This window comes from Telopea speciosissima, chromosome 9 (assembly GCF_018873765.1).
Source record: "Telopea speciosissima isolate NSW1024214 ecotype Mountain lineage chromosome 9, Tspe_v1, whole genome shotgun sequence".
Taxonomy (NCBI): Eukaryota; Viridiplantae; Streptophyta; class Magnoliopsida; order Proteales; family Proteaceae; genus Telopea; species Telopea speciosissima.
The window spans coordinates 2,318,529-2,334,827 of record NC_057924.1 but is presented as its reverse complement, the minus strand read 5'-3'; the positions used below and the strand labels follow the sequence as shown (position 1 = coordinate 2,334,827).

The following is a 16,299-nucleotide window of genomic DNA, read 5'->3' as shown; positions in this document are numbered from 1 at the left end:
ACTGGGTCCGTATTTCGGATTCTGAGTTTCTGACATATGACTGACCAACCCGATTCGCCAGCCGATCCACCCTCCTTTATGCGGAATTGCGGATCAGATAATATCTTTCAGGATTCCGTTTTGTTCCCTTTTCTCTGAATCGCTGGGGTTTAATCGAATTCATATTTCATACTGAAGCAACCAACCCAAAAGTGTCTCTCCTCTGTGACTTCCTTTCTGCCTTTCTCTTATCTCCTCCTCCTTTTGGTGAGTAACTACAACTTATTTCTTGTTTTTGCTTTGTTATTTGATTCGTCTCGTTAATTTTGGCTTCCTTATTTTCTGTGTTTATCAGTTTCGAACTATGGATTTATTATCCAGATCTTCCCCTACCCATAACAATTAACAATTGGAATTTCATGACTTTTTAGGTTTTGTGCATTCTGGAATTGCTATTCACTTCTTCTCATTTTGGGTTTATGATTTATTATAAACGTTTAGATCGCAATATAAACTTCACTATTTGTTTGAATTGAAATGATTTCTGGTTCTCTCAATAGGATAGGACGAGCTTCGAGAAGACCCTGATTCGTTGCAGATGTGCAGGATCAGAAGCCTCTATCCCTCTAAAAATTTTGATTCCATCTCTTCTACTTGTAGTCTTCATCAATGTTGCTGAAGGGTTCCTTCACCTCAGCCCTGATCTCTATAGGGATTTCAACAAATATTATCTGGGTATTCTGAAAGAAAAAGACGTTTGATAAATCTTCAAATGGCCAACGCTGATGGAGAAGAACAGTGTTTGCTTGTGGGGTTATTAGATCCTTCCCCTAAACCACCCAATCAAAAACAAACTAACAAGAAAAGAAGATTACGCCGCTGTAAAAGTGCTCCTTCACTAGACTCTCCTCACCCAGAGAAGAATGGTGGAGGCTCTCTTCCACGTTCCCAATTCCTCTTTGGGGATTTACATCCAAGTTTTGTGCAGGTAGCCACGTTATTAACCATCTATCTTAGTGTAGGTGCCATCTGCTTCTTCCTCGTCAGGAATCAAATCGGAGGGGAGAAAACAAATGGGGTTCTCGATGCTGTGTATTTCTGTATTGTGACTATGACCACAGTTGGATATGGAGACCTTGTCCCAAATACCAAACTCTCCAAACTACTTGCCTGTGCATTTGTCTTCTCAGGCATGGCTCTTATTGGGTTAATACTTAGTAAAGGAGCAGATTATCTTGTAGAAAAGCAAGAAATACTGTTAGTTAAGGCCTTACACATGAGTCACAAGGTTGGAGCAAAGGAGGTTGTCAAAGAACTTGAAACCAACAGAGTGAAATACAAGTTTGTTGTGATCCTGATCCTATTTTTACTGCTATTAGTAGTTGGGACAATCTTTTTACATAAAGTTGAGAAGTTGGATCTTGTTGATGCCTTCTACTGTGTATGTTCTACTATCACAACTTTAGGATATGGTGATAAGAGCTTCTCAACTGAAACAGGGCGAGTCTTTGCTGTGTTTTGGATACTAGCAAGTACTATTTGTGTAGCTCAGCTCTTCCTATACCTAGCTGAGCTAAATACCGAACGAAGACAACATTTGCTGGTCGATTGGGTTCTTAACCGGACGACGACATCCGCAGATCTTGAGGCAGCTGATCTCGACAATGATGGGGTTGTGAGGTAAGTAAGGGTGAGCTTGCTTCTTAAGATTTAAACAAGAGACTCTGGATAACACCTCTATCAAAGTTATTAAACTCGGAATAGGGATCCGGCTCAGGTACAGCTGATTCCAATTCTCACAGTCAGGAATTGGCCTGAATCGGCCTGAACCCCTAGATACTTAGCATGGATTGGCCGCTCTGGATCAATTGGACTCAGGATCGGACTTGGCAAATTCCATCCGACATATACATAACATATATCATTCTCAAGACTTGTTTTTTGTCTAGCTCTTGCATGCTTTTTGAGTACACATGTGAAAAGACAATAGATGGGTATCAGACATTGCTCTGAACTAAATATAATTCTAATTCTGGATCGTTTCAGATCTTTATTATAGCCCAGGGTTTCAAGAATCAGAATCAGATTGATTGAAACGGCAATTTGGGTCAGATTCAGCTGAGCCCCATCTCAATGCGGGCCACTTCGATCTATGCTGTGTTTATAGGATTCAGGCCAATTCTGACCTGATCCGGTCCCGATTAAGAGTTTAATAACCTTGTTATAGCCATGGCTGGAATTGTTTTGAACATGAAAACCATGCTGAAATCATCAACGTAGGAGCTCCACAGGCTGCTTCCCTCTTGATTTCAGTTCACCAAATGATTTCCTACATAGATTGTTTGATATTTTCTCTAATGTTGATGTCTTCTTCGGTTCTGTCTCTAACAGTGCTGCTGAATTCGTCATATATAAGCTCAAAGAGATGGGGAAGATCAAACAACAAGAAATAGATCTTGTAATGGAGGAGTTTGAAGATCTCGATGTTGATCAGTCTGGGACATTGTCGGTATCTGATTTAGTGCTTGCCCAATCATCTCAAACCGGTAGTTGATTTGCACCTTCTTGGATAGGTATAGGATCCACTGTTGTGATTATTAACTCTGTTTTTTCTAAAGATAAACTGGTTCAATTTACAATGACCATTTACTCTTTCAATGTTGGTTTTCAAGAATGGTTTGGGAAACAATTTTAACTAAATACCGCATCAAAAGAAGATGTTGGCCTCAATCTTTGTATGGTTGATCATACATACATAACAGCGTCGCTGACTTCCTTGCTCGGAGGGCATTGTCTTGTACGTGTGAGACAACCTGGCCCATTTCCACTCCCTGGCTCCAAACCATATGCGATTTGGATGCCTCGGCTGTAACACGTTCCAATCAATGAATCTTTTGATTTACCAAAAAAAAAAAAAGAGAAACTAATAGACCAGCAGACTGTTTGTCCAGGAGCCAATCATTCGCGCAGCGCATGCCGCCCTTTCGATCATAAGCTACCGAAGAACTCTTTATTTTTAAGGGCTTATTCTATGTGCAACCATGCATAGTTACATAGAGTTTATAGCCACATTTTTATGCCCATAACGTCCTGATGTGGACCAAATAAGGCAAATGGGTTATTATGTAAGGGAAGCTCTTTCAATTCAATGGAGAATTTCCTTGATTCTAAAGGATTGCAAGTTTCTTCTTCGGCATTTCGAATTCATTGCATTTCAACATACCAACAGAGAAGGGAATTTTGTAGCGAACACCTTTAAAGCTCTTTCAATTCAATGGAGAATTTCCTTGATTCTAAAGGATTGCAAGTTTCTTCTTCGGCATTTCGAATTCATTGCATTTCAACATACCAACAGAGAAGGGAATTTTGTAGCGAACACCTTTAGCTGATATAGATGTTATCACACGGTGCTATCAGACAAGAGTCCTCCTTATGGAGAATTTCCTTGATTCTAAAGGATTGCAAGTTTCTTCTTCGGCATTTCGAATTCATTGCATTTCAACATACCAACAGAGAAGGGAATTTTGTAGCGAACACCTTTAGCTGATATAGATGTTATCACACGGTGCTATCAGACAAGAGTCCTCCTTCTGGTTCACTTCTTCGCCTTCCTTTCTTTCTCCTTGGCTTTTGTATCATTTTCATTCTTTTTGTTACCCAAGGGGTTATCAATAAAAGTTCTATTTACCAAAAAAAAAATTGTAAGGGAAGATGTTATTGTAACCAAAGGGGTGAACTAAGAAGTTTGTAATTTTACTTTTTTGACCTGTTTGCAATAGCACACTTTTTTTCCCAATAAAAGTAAATCCTAATATTTCACATAAATATTGCATTAAATAACTTTTAATACTTTCAAAATTCCCTTTTTATTCTTGCATTAAATATTATATTAAATAACTTGTCTAAATAAGATAAAAAGACAATTAAAATAAGGTTACAACTTCTTAATTCACCATTTTGGTGACAACAAGTTACACTTATTATGTAATTTGTGGTATGAATTTGTTGTACAATAAAGATTTTTTTTAAAAATTGTATGTAATCATTACCATACAAAAATTTAGCATTATAATTAATCTATTATTTATTAATTTTTTGTCATATTCCAATTTTTGTATGTAATAGTTATTAAGCAAGACTTGAAAAAATAGACAGACTTTTCTTATGGGATAGATGATATTCGTTGCCCTTGGTCCGTGTCTCTGCTTCCAATAATATATAACAGAAGGAGAAAGTTGTTTGTCATCCAAGGTGAAGAGAAAATATCTTCAACCAAAGTAATTTGGCGTTGTGATCGAATTTCTAGAACCCCTTGCCTCTAGCTTCTAATAACATGCAATAAGGAGAGAGTTTTTTTATCACCTAAGGTAAAGAGAGAATCATGGAATAGTAAGTGGCATTATTTTCTTTCTCCATTTATGAAGATCGAAATACCATTTGTCTTCCAAATCAGAAGTACAGATCCCATGGATAAGAAGGTTATATTATCTCTGAAAACATAGTCCATCGTACAATTCATTCTACTTACCTAGCACTTACTGGACTTTTTCTAACGCTATCATATCATGGATCAAGGTATCAGTATCATATTGGTTTTACCGATCGATATATATCAGTATTGCTAATATTCTATACTGATACGATACCGATACAGATTAGGAGTATTGGCCAAAAAATGGTATGATTTTGAATTTACTTATAATATGGAACGGCCATTGATATTGATTCCCATAAACTTGTGTCACGCAGTTCCATTAATGGTTTTAAATTTCAATATCCGTTTTTTGAATCGGTCTCGGTTGTATCTGGCCTTATCGTATGTATTACCCTCATTTTTAATAAAAATTTGATCTTTGGACAAATTTTCCTTTACTAAGAACCGTTTTCCAGATACAAAGATCGGCCAAATATTAGTATCGGTATAGGTCGAGGTCAAAACCGACACAGTACGAAGTATGGAGGCTAGATCTCATTCTAGACCTCACGACCCTTGAATCCTCAAAGTAAATTCCAATGGAAAAGAAGAGCAAACAAAACAATTTTGTTCATAAACAATTTCATTTATAAACTTCAAGATACTTGTCCCAGTGGGTCAGCTCAATTGGCAAAAGACCAACTCCTTTAATAAGAGGTCATGAGTTTAAACTATCTTGGGGCCTATCCCCATCCCCTACCCCCCCCACATTAAAGATCTCCAATTCCCAAAAAAAAAAACTTCAGCAATTCCTTGGGATCATAAATGACATGATTGAATTCATCCCCAATCAAACTTAGTATACAGGCCCTCTGAATGCCCTCCTCAAGAAGAACCCTCCAACATGGTCATCACAACATACAGCAGCAGTCAAACATCTCAAAGCTATTGCTCAAAAGCTTCATCCTCTTTAGAACCCATCAACAGGTATTCGAATTCTCCAAACTATTGCCAGTGATACACATTGGGCGGCAGTCCTACTTGAAGAAATACATGGACAGCGACATGTTTGTGAGTGCCCAATTCAAACCTTCTGAACAGCACTACCACTCCACATTCAAAGAAATTCTTGCAGTCCGAAGAGGCATCGAAAAGTTTCAGTTTTACCTTATTGGTCACACCTTCCAAGTGGAAATGGACATGTCATCATTCTCCCAAATGCTTCAGTTCAAACAGAAGATTCTTCCAGAACCACAACTTCTTAGATGGGCAGATTGATTTTCCAAATGGTCATTTAAAGTCAAACATATCAAAGGAAAAGATAATGTGCTAGCATATTTCCTATCTCGACCCAAAAAATCAATCCATTCCATTATCCCTGTCATTCCCCTCTGCATGCCTCTCACTCCTGGAGCATCTTCATCCTCCTCTTTTCCCCCTGATGATGAAGATCCAGAACTCGATCTAGCTCCCTTCCTACCTACTGCACTTCCCCCAGAAGTTTACAACGACATTTCTGATCTCACCATGATTGAATACAGTAGACAAACCTACCAGGATCTCCTCCCTCTCTTAGTATACCAATATGGCATGCGATACAAATGGATGGTATGTCACCCTTCTTATCCATCCCTCACCCTCTCCACCATCAACCAGTTTTATCTCTTTGAAAAAGAATTCTATGTCTTCTTTTGACACCTCCTTATTGTTCACCACATAGCATTGTGCCTTCCTATTTCTATCATTCATCACTACCTAGTAAGGTATAATGGTAGTCTACTTCCCCCTGGCCATAGAGACTACCCTGGTCTTCAGGTATCTCCTTATTTTGCTAAACTTCTTACTTTATTTGCTCCTATCCCCCAGTGGATTAATATACTATCTACCCTCTCTAATGATGACACTTTTGTCACCATCCTTTTTCACAGACCCCCAGATCATATTCACCCAACCTTTGTTGAATATGCTCACTCTGAGGAGTTCAGATCTGCTACACACATGGAGACGGGTGGGGATAGATCTGAACCCTCCATGGGGGTGTGGGACCCATACCCCATGGGGGGTCAGATCTGTCCCCACCCGTCCCATGTGGGTAACTGATCTGGATTCCACTATGAGTTTCCTGTGTTGCAAAGAGAGGTGTTGGGTCTGATGTGTCTGATTCAGTCTCAGAATAGAGAGAAAGGAATGGATGTGATCCATGAGAACTTTGAGAGGGATGAATAGTCAGATTTCTGAGGAGAGTACTGAGGAGATTACAAAGGAAACCGAAACCTTAATAAAACAAGAAGTAAAGAACTAATATAATAAAAATAACTAAGATTTCTAAATCGTACGTAAAACCTCAGATGCCCGATAGACCCTTTAAATGGTGGAACTTGACCCAAAAAATTTGGATCCAATTTATAAATTATTGGACAGCCTGTAGAGCATTGGCTAACGTTTTTTAAAAAGTATTATGATTCCCATAATTCCATCCAAGTTAAAAAACTATGACTCTTGAAATTGCACTGATTTATCAAAAGAAAAAAAAATTTATACTATCAAAATTAAATTAGTACTTTCGACCTGATTGAATGGATTTCTACTGAAGCAACCGATCCAGAAATCTTTCAGAGATCTTCTCTACATTAGAAACCGAGGTCAATACCGGTAAGGTCCATTGATATCGATATTCGAAACCATGCTCCCATTAGCCACATCAAGTTTATGATATAATGATCACCATCATAGTTATTGAGTAATATCATTATGGAGCACCTTTGTTTTTTCCGGTAAGAATATCATCATAGAGTACTGACTAACAATTAATGTCGGTGATGGGTCCATGTAAACTTTTATGAAGGAAGAAATCATTGAACATTTGAACACTCTCTTTCTCTCTCACGTCATAGATTCCCATCCACATAAGCGACACGCAAGGACTAATGTAACGTCCTATCATGACTCGCGAGTGTTGAATTTTTATCTTCTCCTGTTATAGTGCGGTGCTGTAATACATTGTGCGACGATTACAGAGGCCATATGCACCATGTGGGGTCTACTGTTCCATGAGTACGATGATTACAGAGGCCATGTGCACCATGTGGGGCCTGTTGTGTCACATGGCCTTTGCAGTGCCGCACGATGCATTACAACACCGTACTGTAACAAGAGAGGATAATGATTCCATGAGTGTTACCTTTAACCCCAAACTAAAAATAGGAAGATTAATCTCTGTGCAGGAGCGCTTCCTCTGCCCATCTCTCTCCTTCAGTTTGTGATCTGAGTATCGATGTATGTTTAGAGGGACCTTTATCCCCTGAGGTTCACTGATCTGTACGGTTGTGCGGTTCCTCTCATATGGGAGGACTGAAATGACCATTTCACCCCTTGACCAAATACACTGTCCAGGTGGGATCCACCCCCCTTTTATTAGAGGCACTAGGGAACCGTTCCGGGCAAGGGAACCGCAAGTGGTAAAAATTCATGTTTAGAGGGGAAGGTGGGGGGCATTTTAATCCTCTTCAATTCCTAAAAAGCTGTGCAGTGCGGTAGTGTTAGATGGAGATGTCGATACATAGTAGCTCAAACATCCAACGGTCCCAAAAAAAAAAACAGAAGACAATGAGCTCAGACTGTTGGATGTTTGAACTGCTAAGTGTCAACATCTCCACCTAACATTGTCGCACTGCACACTTTTAGGGAATTGAAGAGGATTATTTTCCGAAGATGTGGTGAGATTGTTGGGAAGTGGGGTTTTGTTGGGATAGAAATGTTGAGGTAAAGTTACTTTTCCCATGAACATGGACGGAATTTTCCTGCTACACATGTATGGTACTTTAGAAAATTTTGCTACTACATTTTTCCCATGAACACGAACGAAATGCTGAGTTAAAGTTATTTTTTCATGAAAAGACTGGTAGCCAAGGAAATGAGATCTTAAAGGATATTTTAGAAAATATTAAAACCTAAGAGGGTATTTATGAACCCAAAGGGAAAGTGAATTATTTCAATTTTTGTCATGAACAGTAATCAAAGTCCCACCAATTTAGATAGCAAAAACGTGGGATTTTGAAATGTCATATACAGACAAAGCAATTAATGATGTCCCTTGAACTTTTGTAAGTTCACCATCCAAATTAACCAAACTAGATTGGGATGAAATTTTGAATGCCACATCAGCATTTTCTTATTCCAATTCTCCCATCCCACCTAAGACCCCTCTAAACAGAGGGGGCGAATGTTTCAAAAGATGGGTTGGGGGGAGAAATGGGTAATTGAACGAATCAGTTCTCCTTTATCCTTGGTGAAGGAGGATCTCTTTTCCATTGTCATTGTTCCGTGTTCTTTTCCGTAGGTGACGAAAAACTTTTTGAAAATGAATTATAGCTTTACTTGTGCTCCCTCTCTCTAATAACCATAACCTGGGCATGTATTGGATATTTGAGCTTACATGGAAAATCATTATTCGCCCAAACCAAGAATCCTTCACCAATCTGTGATTTGGCATTTTAATTGGATTCTTGTATCATCATAAACTCTCTTATATTCTACAAGATCCAATATACCCCTTCCTAGTCCAATGGACCGATCAAAATGATGAGAGATGAGAGGATTCCTCTTTCACTATCGATGAAGAAGAACTCTTCCTTTTTCGAATTCCTCATATTCCATTCCTTAGATGTGTATATCGCACCTGAATTTTTATCACCTGAGGACTGAGGTTCCCCTCCCCGGTACGGTTTTCTAATGCCTCTAATAAAAAAGGGTGGACTTCACCTCGGACAGTGTGTTCGATCAAAGGGTGGAATGGTCATTTCACCCTCACCCCTATGAGAGGAACCACACAGCCGTACCAGTCAGCAAACCTTAGGGGATAAAAGTCCTATCGCACCCTTGGATACTTTTTACATAAAAGAAGGAAAATTTTCACCGATGATAAATGAGTCATACTCACATCCAAGGTTTTAGGAATTGGTATTGGATCAGATGTATAGTTTGATTCATTTTGATATCAATTGTGATCAATATCAATACCTCAACAATACGGAACAGCCGAAATAGTCATACGATGGATGTGTATCGATATCAAAATACGGTGACAGACACCATGAACTAAATCCACGTTCACATCAACATCAAATGAGATTGACGAATTCAAAATAATTCCCAAAAAAAAAAAGAAAAAACAGAAAGAGAGGTTAGGGAATTGGGAGTGAGCTGCCATTAACATAATCTGAGAATTATTTTTCTTCCCCAAATTTACATCTCATGTCCTTTCAGTTCCCTAGAATTCTCAGACAACACCACCACCACCACCACCACCCCCCCCCCAAAAAAAAAAAGGAAAAAAAAATTCTCAGAATACGATTCGAGACAACAGAAAGAGAAACAGGGTAGGTATGTATCTACTCATCTGAAACTGGAGATTTGTAAACCCATTTATAACCATCACTCAGATTTCGAGGGCTCTTCTTCCTCCACCTGACCCGGTTGCCCTGCAACGAAATCTAAGATCCCTTCTCCAGCTTTCTCCACTGAAGCTTCAGTTTCCGTTGGAGATACCCGACTAAAGAGGACGGCGGTGGCCAGAAACATGGCTGTAGAGAGAAAGAGTGGCCAAAAGTAGGCAAGCAGGTCAAAGAACCTGGGCGCCAACAGGACCAGCGAAAGGAGCAAAACTGAGACAATACTTCCAAAGATGAGGTGATACTTGAATTTCAGAAGCTTTTCTGGGATCGCCATGCCCTGATCGACCAAGCACTCTCTAGATGGGTTCTCCTAGCCCTGCTAAGCCTTGCTGCCTTCTCTAATTTTGTATCGTACCCCAAAGCCAAATACTCAAAACAGAGAGAGAGAGAGAGAGTATTGGAGTTTATCTCCTCTGCAAAGATTCTCTGCTGGAAAATGTTTGTTTATGGAATTCTTCACAGGTTTCAGACTTTCAGTACTGTACAATTATATTCCACTAATTCGCTTTCCTTTTGATCCCCTCGTTTTAAAACAATTCAGTTTAATCTCTTCAACATGTGACTTGCTATTGTGTTTTACCCAAACTAACCTCGGATTCTACCTCTCTTTTCCACATTTCTCTTTTGCTTCAAAGGACCATACTGGGTTATATTCGTGCAATTTCAAATCAAAACATCATCTTAAATTACCTAGATCCACGAGATTTAAAAATATAAAAAAAAACAGGAGTTCTCTGTGGGAGAACGTGGCCCTTGCACGTTCGCTAGGTCATTGGGAGAGTGCAGAGCGGCATCAACAAGGCGATGATTGCCACATTTCATGGGGGCGGGCAGTCATTTACACCCCCCCCAATGGAATTTTTATCCCCTTCAATTCCCTGCCTGGCCCAGTCCCCCAGTGCCCCTATTAGGGGGGGGGGCATAGTGACCACCCCCTTATTAGAGGCACTGGGAATTGGGCCGGGCAGGGAAATGGAGGAGATAATTCTCTCTCCCCCCCCCCCCTCCCTTCTCTAAACCCCCTCCCTTCCCCTTTAGAGAAAATTTCTCCAAAAAAAATATTACAAAACAATGAGAGCACCCGCAAGAATATCAACATGGATGGGATTCAAGATTTCAGTGAAGGTGAGGCGGTAAGTTTGCACACTACTGTATTTGGGCGGATGAACCACACAAACAAATAGTGTTCTTTTTCCCAAAAAACAAAAACCCATATCCGCATCATATCGGCTAATCCATATCAATCATGGTTGATAACAATACGAATCAACCAATATGACCGATTCTTAAAAAATAAGTTGCATACTATCAAATTTTTTGTCACCCAGGATGAATGAAAAGAGAATCTCTTCATCAACTATTATACGATTATGGTTTTTTTTATGCTAGGCCCACCTTGGAGCCAAAGAGGGGCCAACAAGGGGGCACAAGGTCACACTTATTATACCTACCTATTAATAATACTATATGTCAAGAAGGCTGAGGTTTGGAGTCGAACCCTCAATTCCCTAGACTTACACCGGTCCCACTGGGTGGAACCAGGCCACAGAGCTAGAAGCTCATCCCCATACGACTTGTGGTTTGATTCTTCGAACGATGAGACTCGTCATTAAAGTCAGCTATAGTGAATTAAAAAATTCTCTCTTCATTGTGGGTGGAAAAAAACTTGGTTTAAACTCAAAACCCTAATCCCGTTGAGAAGTTAACAATTAACATGGAGGGACAAAGGGCATAGTTGTCATTATATGAAAAGTCGATGAGTTTTATACTTTTATCCCCCTTTCATCTGACTTGTAGGCTTAGTGTCCCTAAGTGGGGATCATCTGGTAATGGTATCATATTTACTAATCGGTTAAAAAAGAAATATTTTTTAATTAACTAATTAATTAATAGGAGGTGAGACTAAAAGGTATTTGGAATTTGGAATAATGCTTTACTTAGCCTAACTAAGAACCGGCAATTTTAATATTTGGAATTGTATTTTGCCCTTTTCCTCTTTAGCATTCTCTTTCCAAGCCTCAATGTCAAGTATGGATTAAAGATTAAGAAACGCATATGTTCTTTCCTCCTTTTGGGCTATGTTGTAGTCCTTAATTATTAATTGATATTTGCCAGATGGATCAGGAATGGGCTAAGGATCCTATAGAGTGGTTTGTATATGAATATATTCTATGATCTTGGTTTGGTTTTCTTTGTTTTACATCTCTCCCATCTTTTTTGCATTTCTTTCAGCCTGGTTAAGGAACGCATAAGAATAACTTCAACCAATTTTTATATCCTATAAGAATTTAGCTCGTCTCCAGTGAGCCCAACACGCCCAGGGTGCTGCCAGCCGTTGAGTTGTGCCGCACACATCCCTAGACATGTGCCGAGATGTATGCGGCACAGCTCAACCGCTGGATGCCCCCTGACAGTACCCTGAGCACACGCCTCCCTGGAGACGATCCTTATCCATCTTTATATGCCTCCCTATGAATATATATAGTATTGAGATGAGACTTATCAGACAAATGAATGACACGATATGGACAATACGTCCACAAAGTTTAAGTTTCAACAAAAACGTCATCACATGGAAGATATATATAAACGCATAAAGCCCGAGCCTAGTCCAGCCCATACCAAAATTTCTGGACTTGGGCTAGACATGTAAGGTTATATATACACATAAAGCCCGAGTCTAGTCCAGCCCAGTGAGATGGGCTTGGATTTGGGATGAGCTCATCCCAGACTGACGTTGGGCTTGAATGGGCCTGGTCCAATTCCTTCCTCATCCAAGGTCATCCATCCTAACCTGAGCCAACCAGGTCTACAAGTCCACCATCCCTCTGTCTTGTTAGTTTCTGGGTTTCTATATGACAGGTTACAAAAGAGATGTCATCAATTTAAGAAAATTTATTTTCTGGGTTTTCATCTATGAACTGCTTAATTTGCAGATTTCTGTTAATGAAATAATAAGTTGGAGAGCTCAACAAGTTTGACCTACAAATTGTAAATCAGGTCGGTCAGTTACCTAGTCAGAGTTCTTTGAGGGCAGCCCTAGTCATGGCACCAGAAGGATTAAAACAAAAAATGGTGAACTTGATTTTGATTCATATACTCAGTGAAGATAAATATTTTACCAAAACCTTTGTGTGTTAAGAGAGCTTTCACTGTATACATATGATGCAATTACCTGAAAAGGTATCCTCAACTACATTCCATTCTCCAAACACCTACCTCTAAATTAATCTAGTTAATATATTTACAAATGTTCATGAAAATTGGATTTGCTAAGAAACTAGAAACTCTGGAATGGTGGGCAAAGATGGTTGCCATTTCTGATAAGGCTCTCCAAGTTGAGGACTCTGATCAAGTACCCTTTCTTCAGAGGGAAGAAGTCCCTTGTCACTGCTACTTAATAGCAACAACTCCTCCAACTGCTTCTTAGTAAGCACAACCTTAATACTGCGAACACCACAACTATATTCTCCATTCATTTTCTGAAAAACTGGAGGGTTACATTGTCCTGTAAAGGATCGATCAACAGAATTGAGATTTCCAGATATTAACTTACAATCAGGAAACACCAATTTCTTGTAGATATGGTAAGAATCAGAAGTGATCCCTTCATCAAATAGAGTTGAGGAGGACATGGAATCTTCTTCTCCTCCATTGAAGAGTTGTCTTATGTCCTCTGATGGTGGGCAGAGTGTAGCTATACAGTTGCCCATGGAATGAATATAGTTTCAGTAAAAGGGGTTAATTTGTTCTAATATTTATATGTTCACACATCAACACAATTACACTTACCTTTGTTGCTCCCACGTCTAAATGGAGGAATTTCTTGACTGATGTGCATTCCACCTCTATTAGTAGGTGAGAAATCTTAATCATCTCCCTTTTGGTATTTTTTTTTTTTTTGCCGGATCCAGTGCACAAGACTCCCGTGTTTAGCAAGGTCTAGGGAAGGTCAAATGTACGCAGCTTTATCCCTATTTCCAGAGAGACTATTTCCAGGACTTGAACCCGTGATCAAACGTTCAGTAAGTGCTCTTCCAGGACTTGAACCCGTGATCAAACGTTCAGCAAGTGAGCACTTAACCATTGCGCCAAGAAAAAAAGAACAATATCCCTACCTAATAAAAAGGGAGAGGGTTTTCTACAATGTTAGTGTGAGGGAGGAATCTACACGCTACATCAATAATTGTCTTGAAAAAAGAATATTTCGCATGAGACCAGCGTATTCAAAGTAGGAGAGAGAAAATAATAGAAACTCATGTGAATGAGAAATTGTACTCCAATATCATGGGCCAACTATTTTCAGACCTTTAATATCAAATGTTTAATGAGATAAATATTATCAAATAAATCCAATTAATTAAAAAATGTATTAATTTTTTTTTTAATCTATACTAGTTATTTTAAATGTTTCTAGCATATTATTAATTATTAGAAACTGATATCTAATGGAAGGATAGGCATAGATTCTTAGTAATCTTTACCATGTATTGTATTCGTTTAATTAAGCATTACTAATACATGGAATGACCAATCCCTCATACTAATAACTTCATAAGATAACATAAAGGCAAGAGGTTAGGGTTTGGTTTAGGTTTTAGTGACAATTCCTTATTTATTGTCAAGATACCAAATCAGATCATGCCACATGGCAAGGTCGATGTTAAGAAATCTTTGAAAAGTACGTCTGGAATATTCAACAACTCAAATTCCTAAACTAGATAAGAGGGAGTGAACCTTGCAACTAGTATAGATTAAATCAATTATGTATTCGAAGAGCTATTGAAGTGGCTGCCTTTTCCCATAAATACATATTAGATAGATTCTCTCCCTGTTATGCTAAGTTTGAACTTAATCTAACAACCCCATGTGTTAAAATAATATACCCAAAAAAGGGGAAGGAACATAATTTTTTTAGCAACATGGACTGCTTAAAATGGATCCGGATCCTCTTCTTTCGAACTGCCCCTACTACCATGCATCTCAGACACAACAAGGCGGTAAAGATCGCTTTATCCCCGCTTGGGCAAGGCGCTTGGATAAGGATAGGGCGGTCTTTACACTACCTTGGTATGTCTAGGGTACGCACATAGTAATAGGGGCAGCTCGGCAATAGAGGACCCCGATGCCTACCCGATTGCCAAATGGGATAGTGCCACGAGATTCCCAAAAAAAGGTGCAACTAAGATTCTTCACTGCTCACACCATCATTGTTTGGGAGATCTGAAAGCAAAGAAATGCAAAAGTGTTCAGAGTGATAGTACCTCCTTTCTCTTACCAAAAAAAAAAAAATAAATAAATAATACCTCCTTTTCATTCTTAGTTAGCTATGGTAAATCGACTCGTGGAGGTGACTGTGACTTTTATTTCGGCGTCTTTGAGATCACTACCCTCTATCATGTTTCAGTTCAGTACTCAACCCAATCCTCCTGACACACCATATATTTATTGATGCAGCGTAGGGACAGGTTTTTGAGGATTTGAGTCCTCTGTAGCGCGATAGGGAGTGTAGCGCACCATCAGACGGCCCAAAGTATTTGTACCCAACCCAATCTTCCTGACACACCATATATTTACTGATGCAGCTTAGGGACAGTTTTTTGAGGATTTGGGTCTTCTGTAGCACGAGAGGGAGTGTAGTGCACCATCGGACGGCTCGTAGTATTTGTACCCAACCCAATCCTCCTGACACACCATATATTTACTGATGCAGCTTAGGGACAGTTTTTTGAGGATTTGGGTCCTCTACAGAGCGATAGGGAGTGTAGCGCATCATCGGACGGCCCGTAGTGTTTGGGCTGCGTGCCCAAGCACTGTGGGCCATTGGATGTGCACTACCCTCCTTGTCGCGCTGCAAAGGAGCCCAACACGTTTTTTTATTGCTATACATCATTTATTTCCTTCCTCAGTTGTTGTTGGGGAGATTCTTGCTCTTAGGATGGATTTGGAAGTGGCTCTCCAGGTTGGCTTTCGCCATGTTTTTTCCCCTCAAACTGTAGGTTTTGAGCCACTGCCCAAATGATGCCTACTTTTCATCCCACATCTGAGTTCTCCACCATCATTGAGGATATTATCCTTCTTTAGACTTGTTTTGTTTCTTGATCTTTTTGCCATGTGAACAGATTTGAGAACTATGTTACCCATTATATTTCTAAATGGGCAAGTGGTTACCCTCATCTAGGTCCTTGGAAGTCCTTTTGAGGGGCCATTGCATAAAAAAAGAAGGCCAAATGTTCTCTGTGCCAGGGCGCAGGCTGCGCCCTTTTTTTGGGGGTGGGCAAAATAACCACTTTACCCCCCTAAATGGCAGACCCATCTGTCTAGGCGCAGGCTATGCTGCGGCATAGAGAACATCAGCCCCCAAAAAAATTGTTTTATCATCATGGTAAAAATTTGGATGATAGAACTGCACTGCACATCTATATAGGTGACGACGACACTACATCATTTTGC

General features: G+C 39.5%; 2 protein-coding genes across 2 annotated transcripts; one reads left to right on the top strand and one right to left on the bottom strand.

The window, feature by feature from the left end:
* Positions 1-671: 671 nt before the first annotated feature.
* LOC122639994 (two pore potassium channel a-like) lies at positions 672-2,571 on the top strand. The gene is made up of 2 exons (XM_043833069.1): positions 672-1,659; positions 2,371-2,571. Exons 1-2 carry the CDS (start codon positions 752-754, stop codon positions 2,531-2,533), a joined length of 1,071 nt encoding a protein of 356 aa, XP_043689004.1. The 5' UTR covers positions 672-751; the 3' UTR covers positions 2,534-2,571.
* Positions 2,572-9,823: 7,252 nt separating this feature from the next.
* On the bottom strand, positions 9,824-13,687 carry LOC122640221. Its single transcript, XM_043833372.1, has 4 exons — positions 13,639-13,687; positions 13,258-13,543; positions 13,135-13,206; positions 9,824-10,142 (listed from the first exon to the last, which is right to left on the bottom strand). Exons 1-4 carry the CDS (start codon positions 13,685-13,687, stop codon positions 9,827-9,829), a joined length of 723 nt encoding a protein of 240 aa, XP_043689307.1. The 3' UTR covers positions 9,824-9,826.
* Positions 13,688-16,299: the final 2,612 nt, after the last annotated feature.

Bases quoted from the DNA above. Each gene is read 5' to 3' on its own strand.
- LOC122640221 (XM_043833372.1), bottom strand. From the start codon at position 13,687: ATGCACATCAGTCAAGAAATTCCTCCATTTAGACGTGGGAGCAACAAA. The intron at 13,544-13,638 runs GTAAGTGTAATT...GCAACTGTATAG, and splicing joins TAGACGTGGGAGCAACAAAG to CTACACTCTGCCCACCATCA. The intron at 13,207-13,257 runs GTTGTTGCTATT...CTCTGAAGAAAG, and splicing joins ACTAAGAAGCAGTTGGAGGA to GGTACTTGATCAGAGTCCTC.
- LOC122639994 (XM_043833069.1), top strand. From the start codon at position 752: ATGGCCAACGCTGATGGAGAAGAACAGTGTTTGCTTGTGGGGTTATTA. The intron at 1,660-2,370 runs GTAAGTAAGGGT...TGTCTCTAACAG, and splicing joins GACAATGATGGGGTTGTGAG to TGCTGCTGAATTCGTCATAT.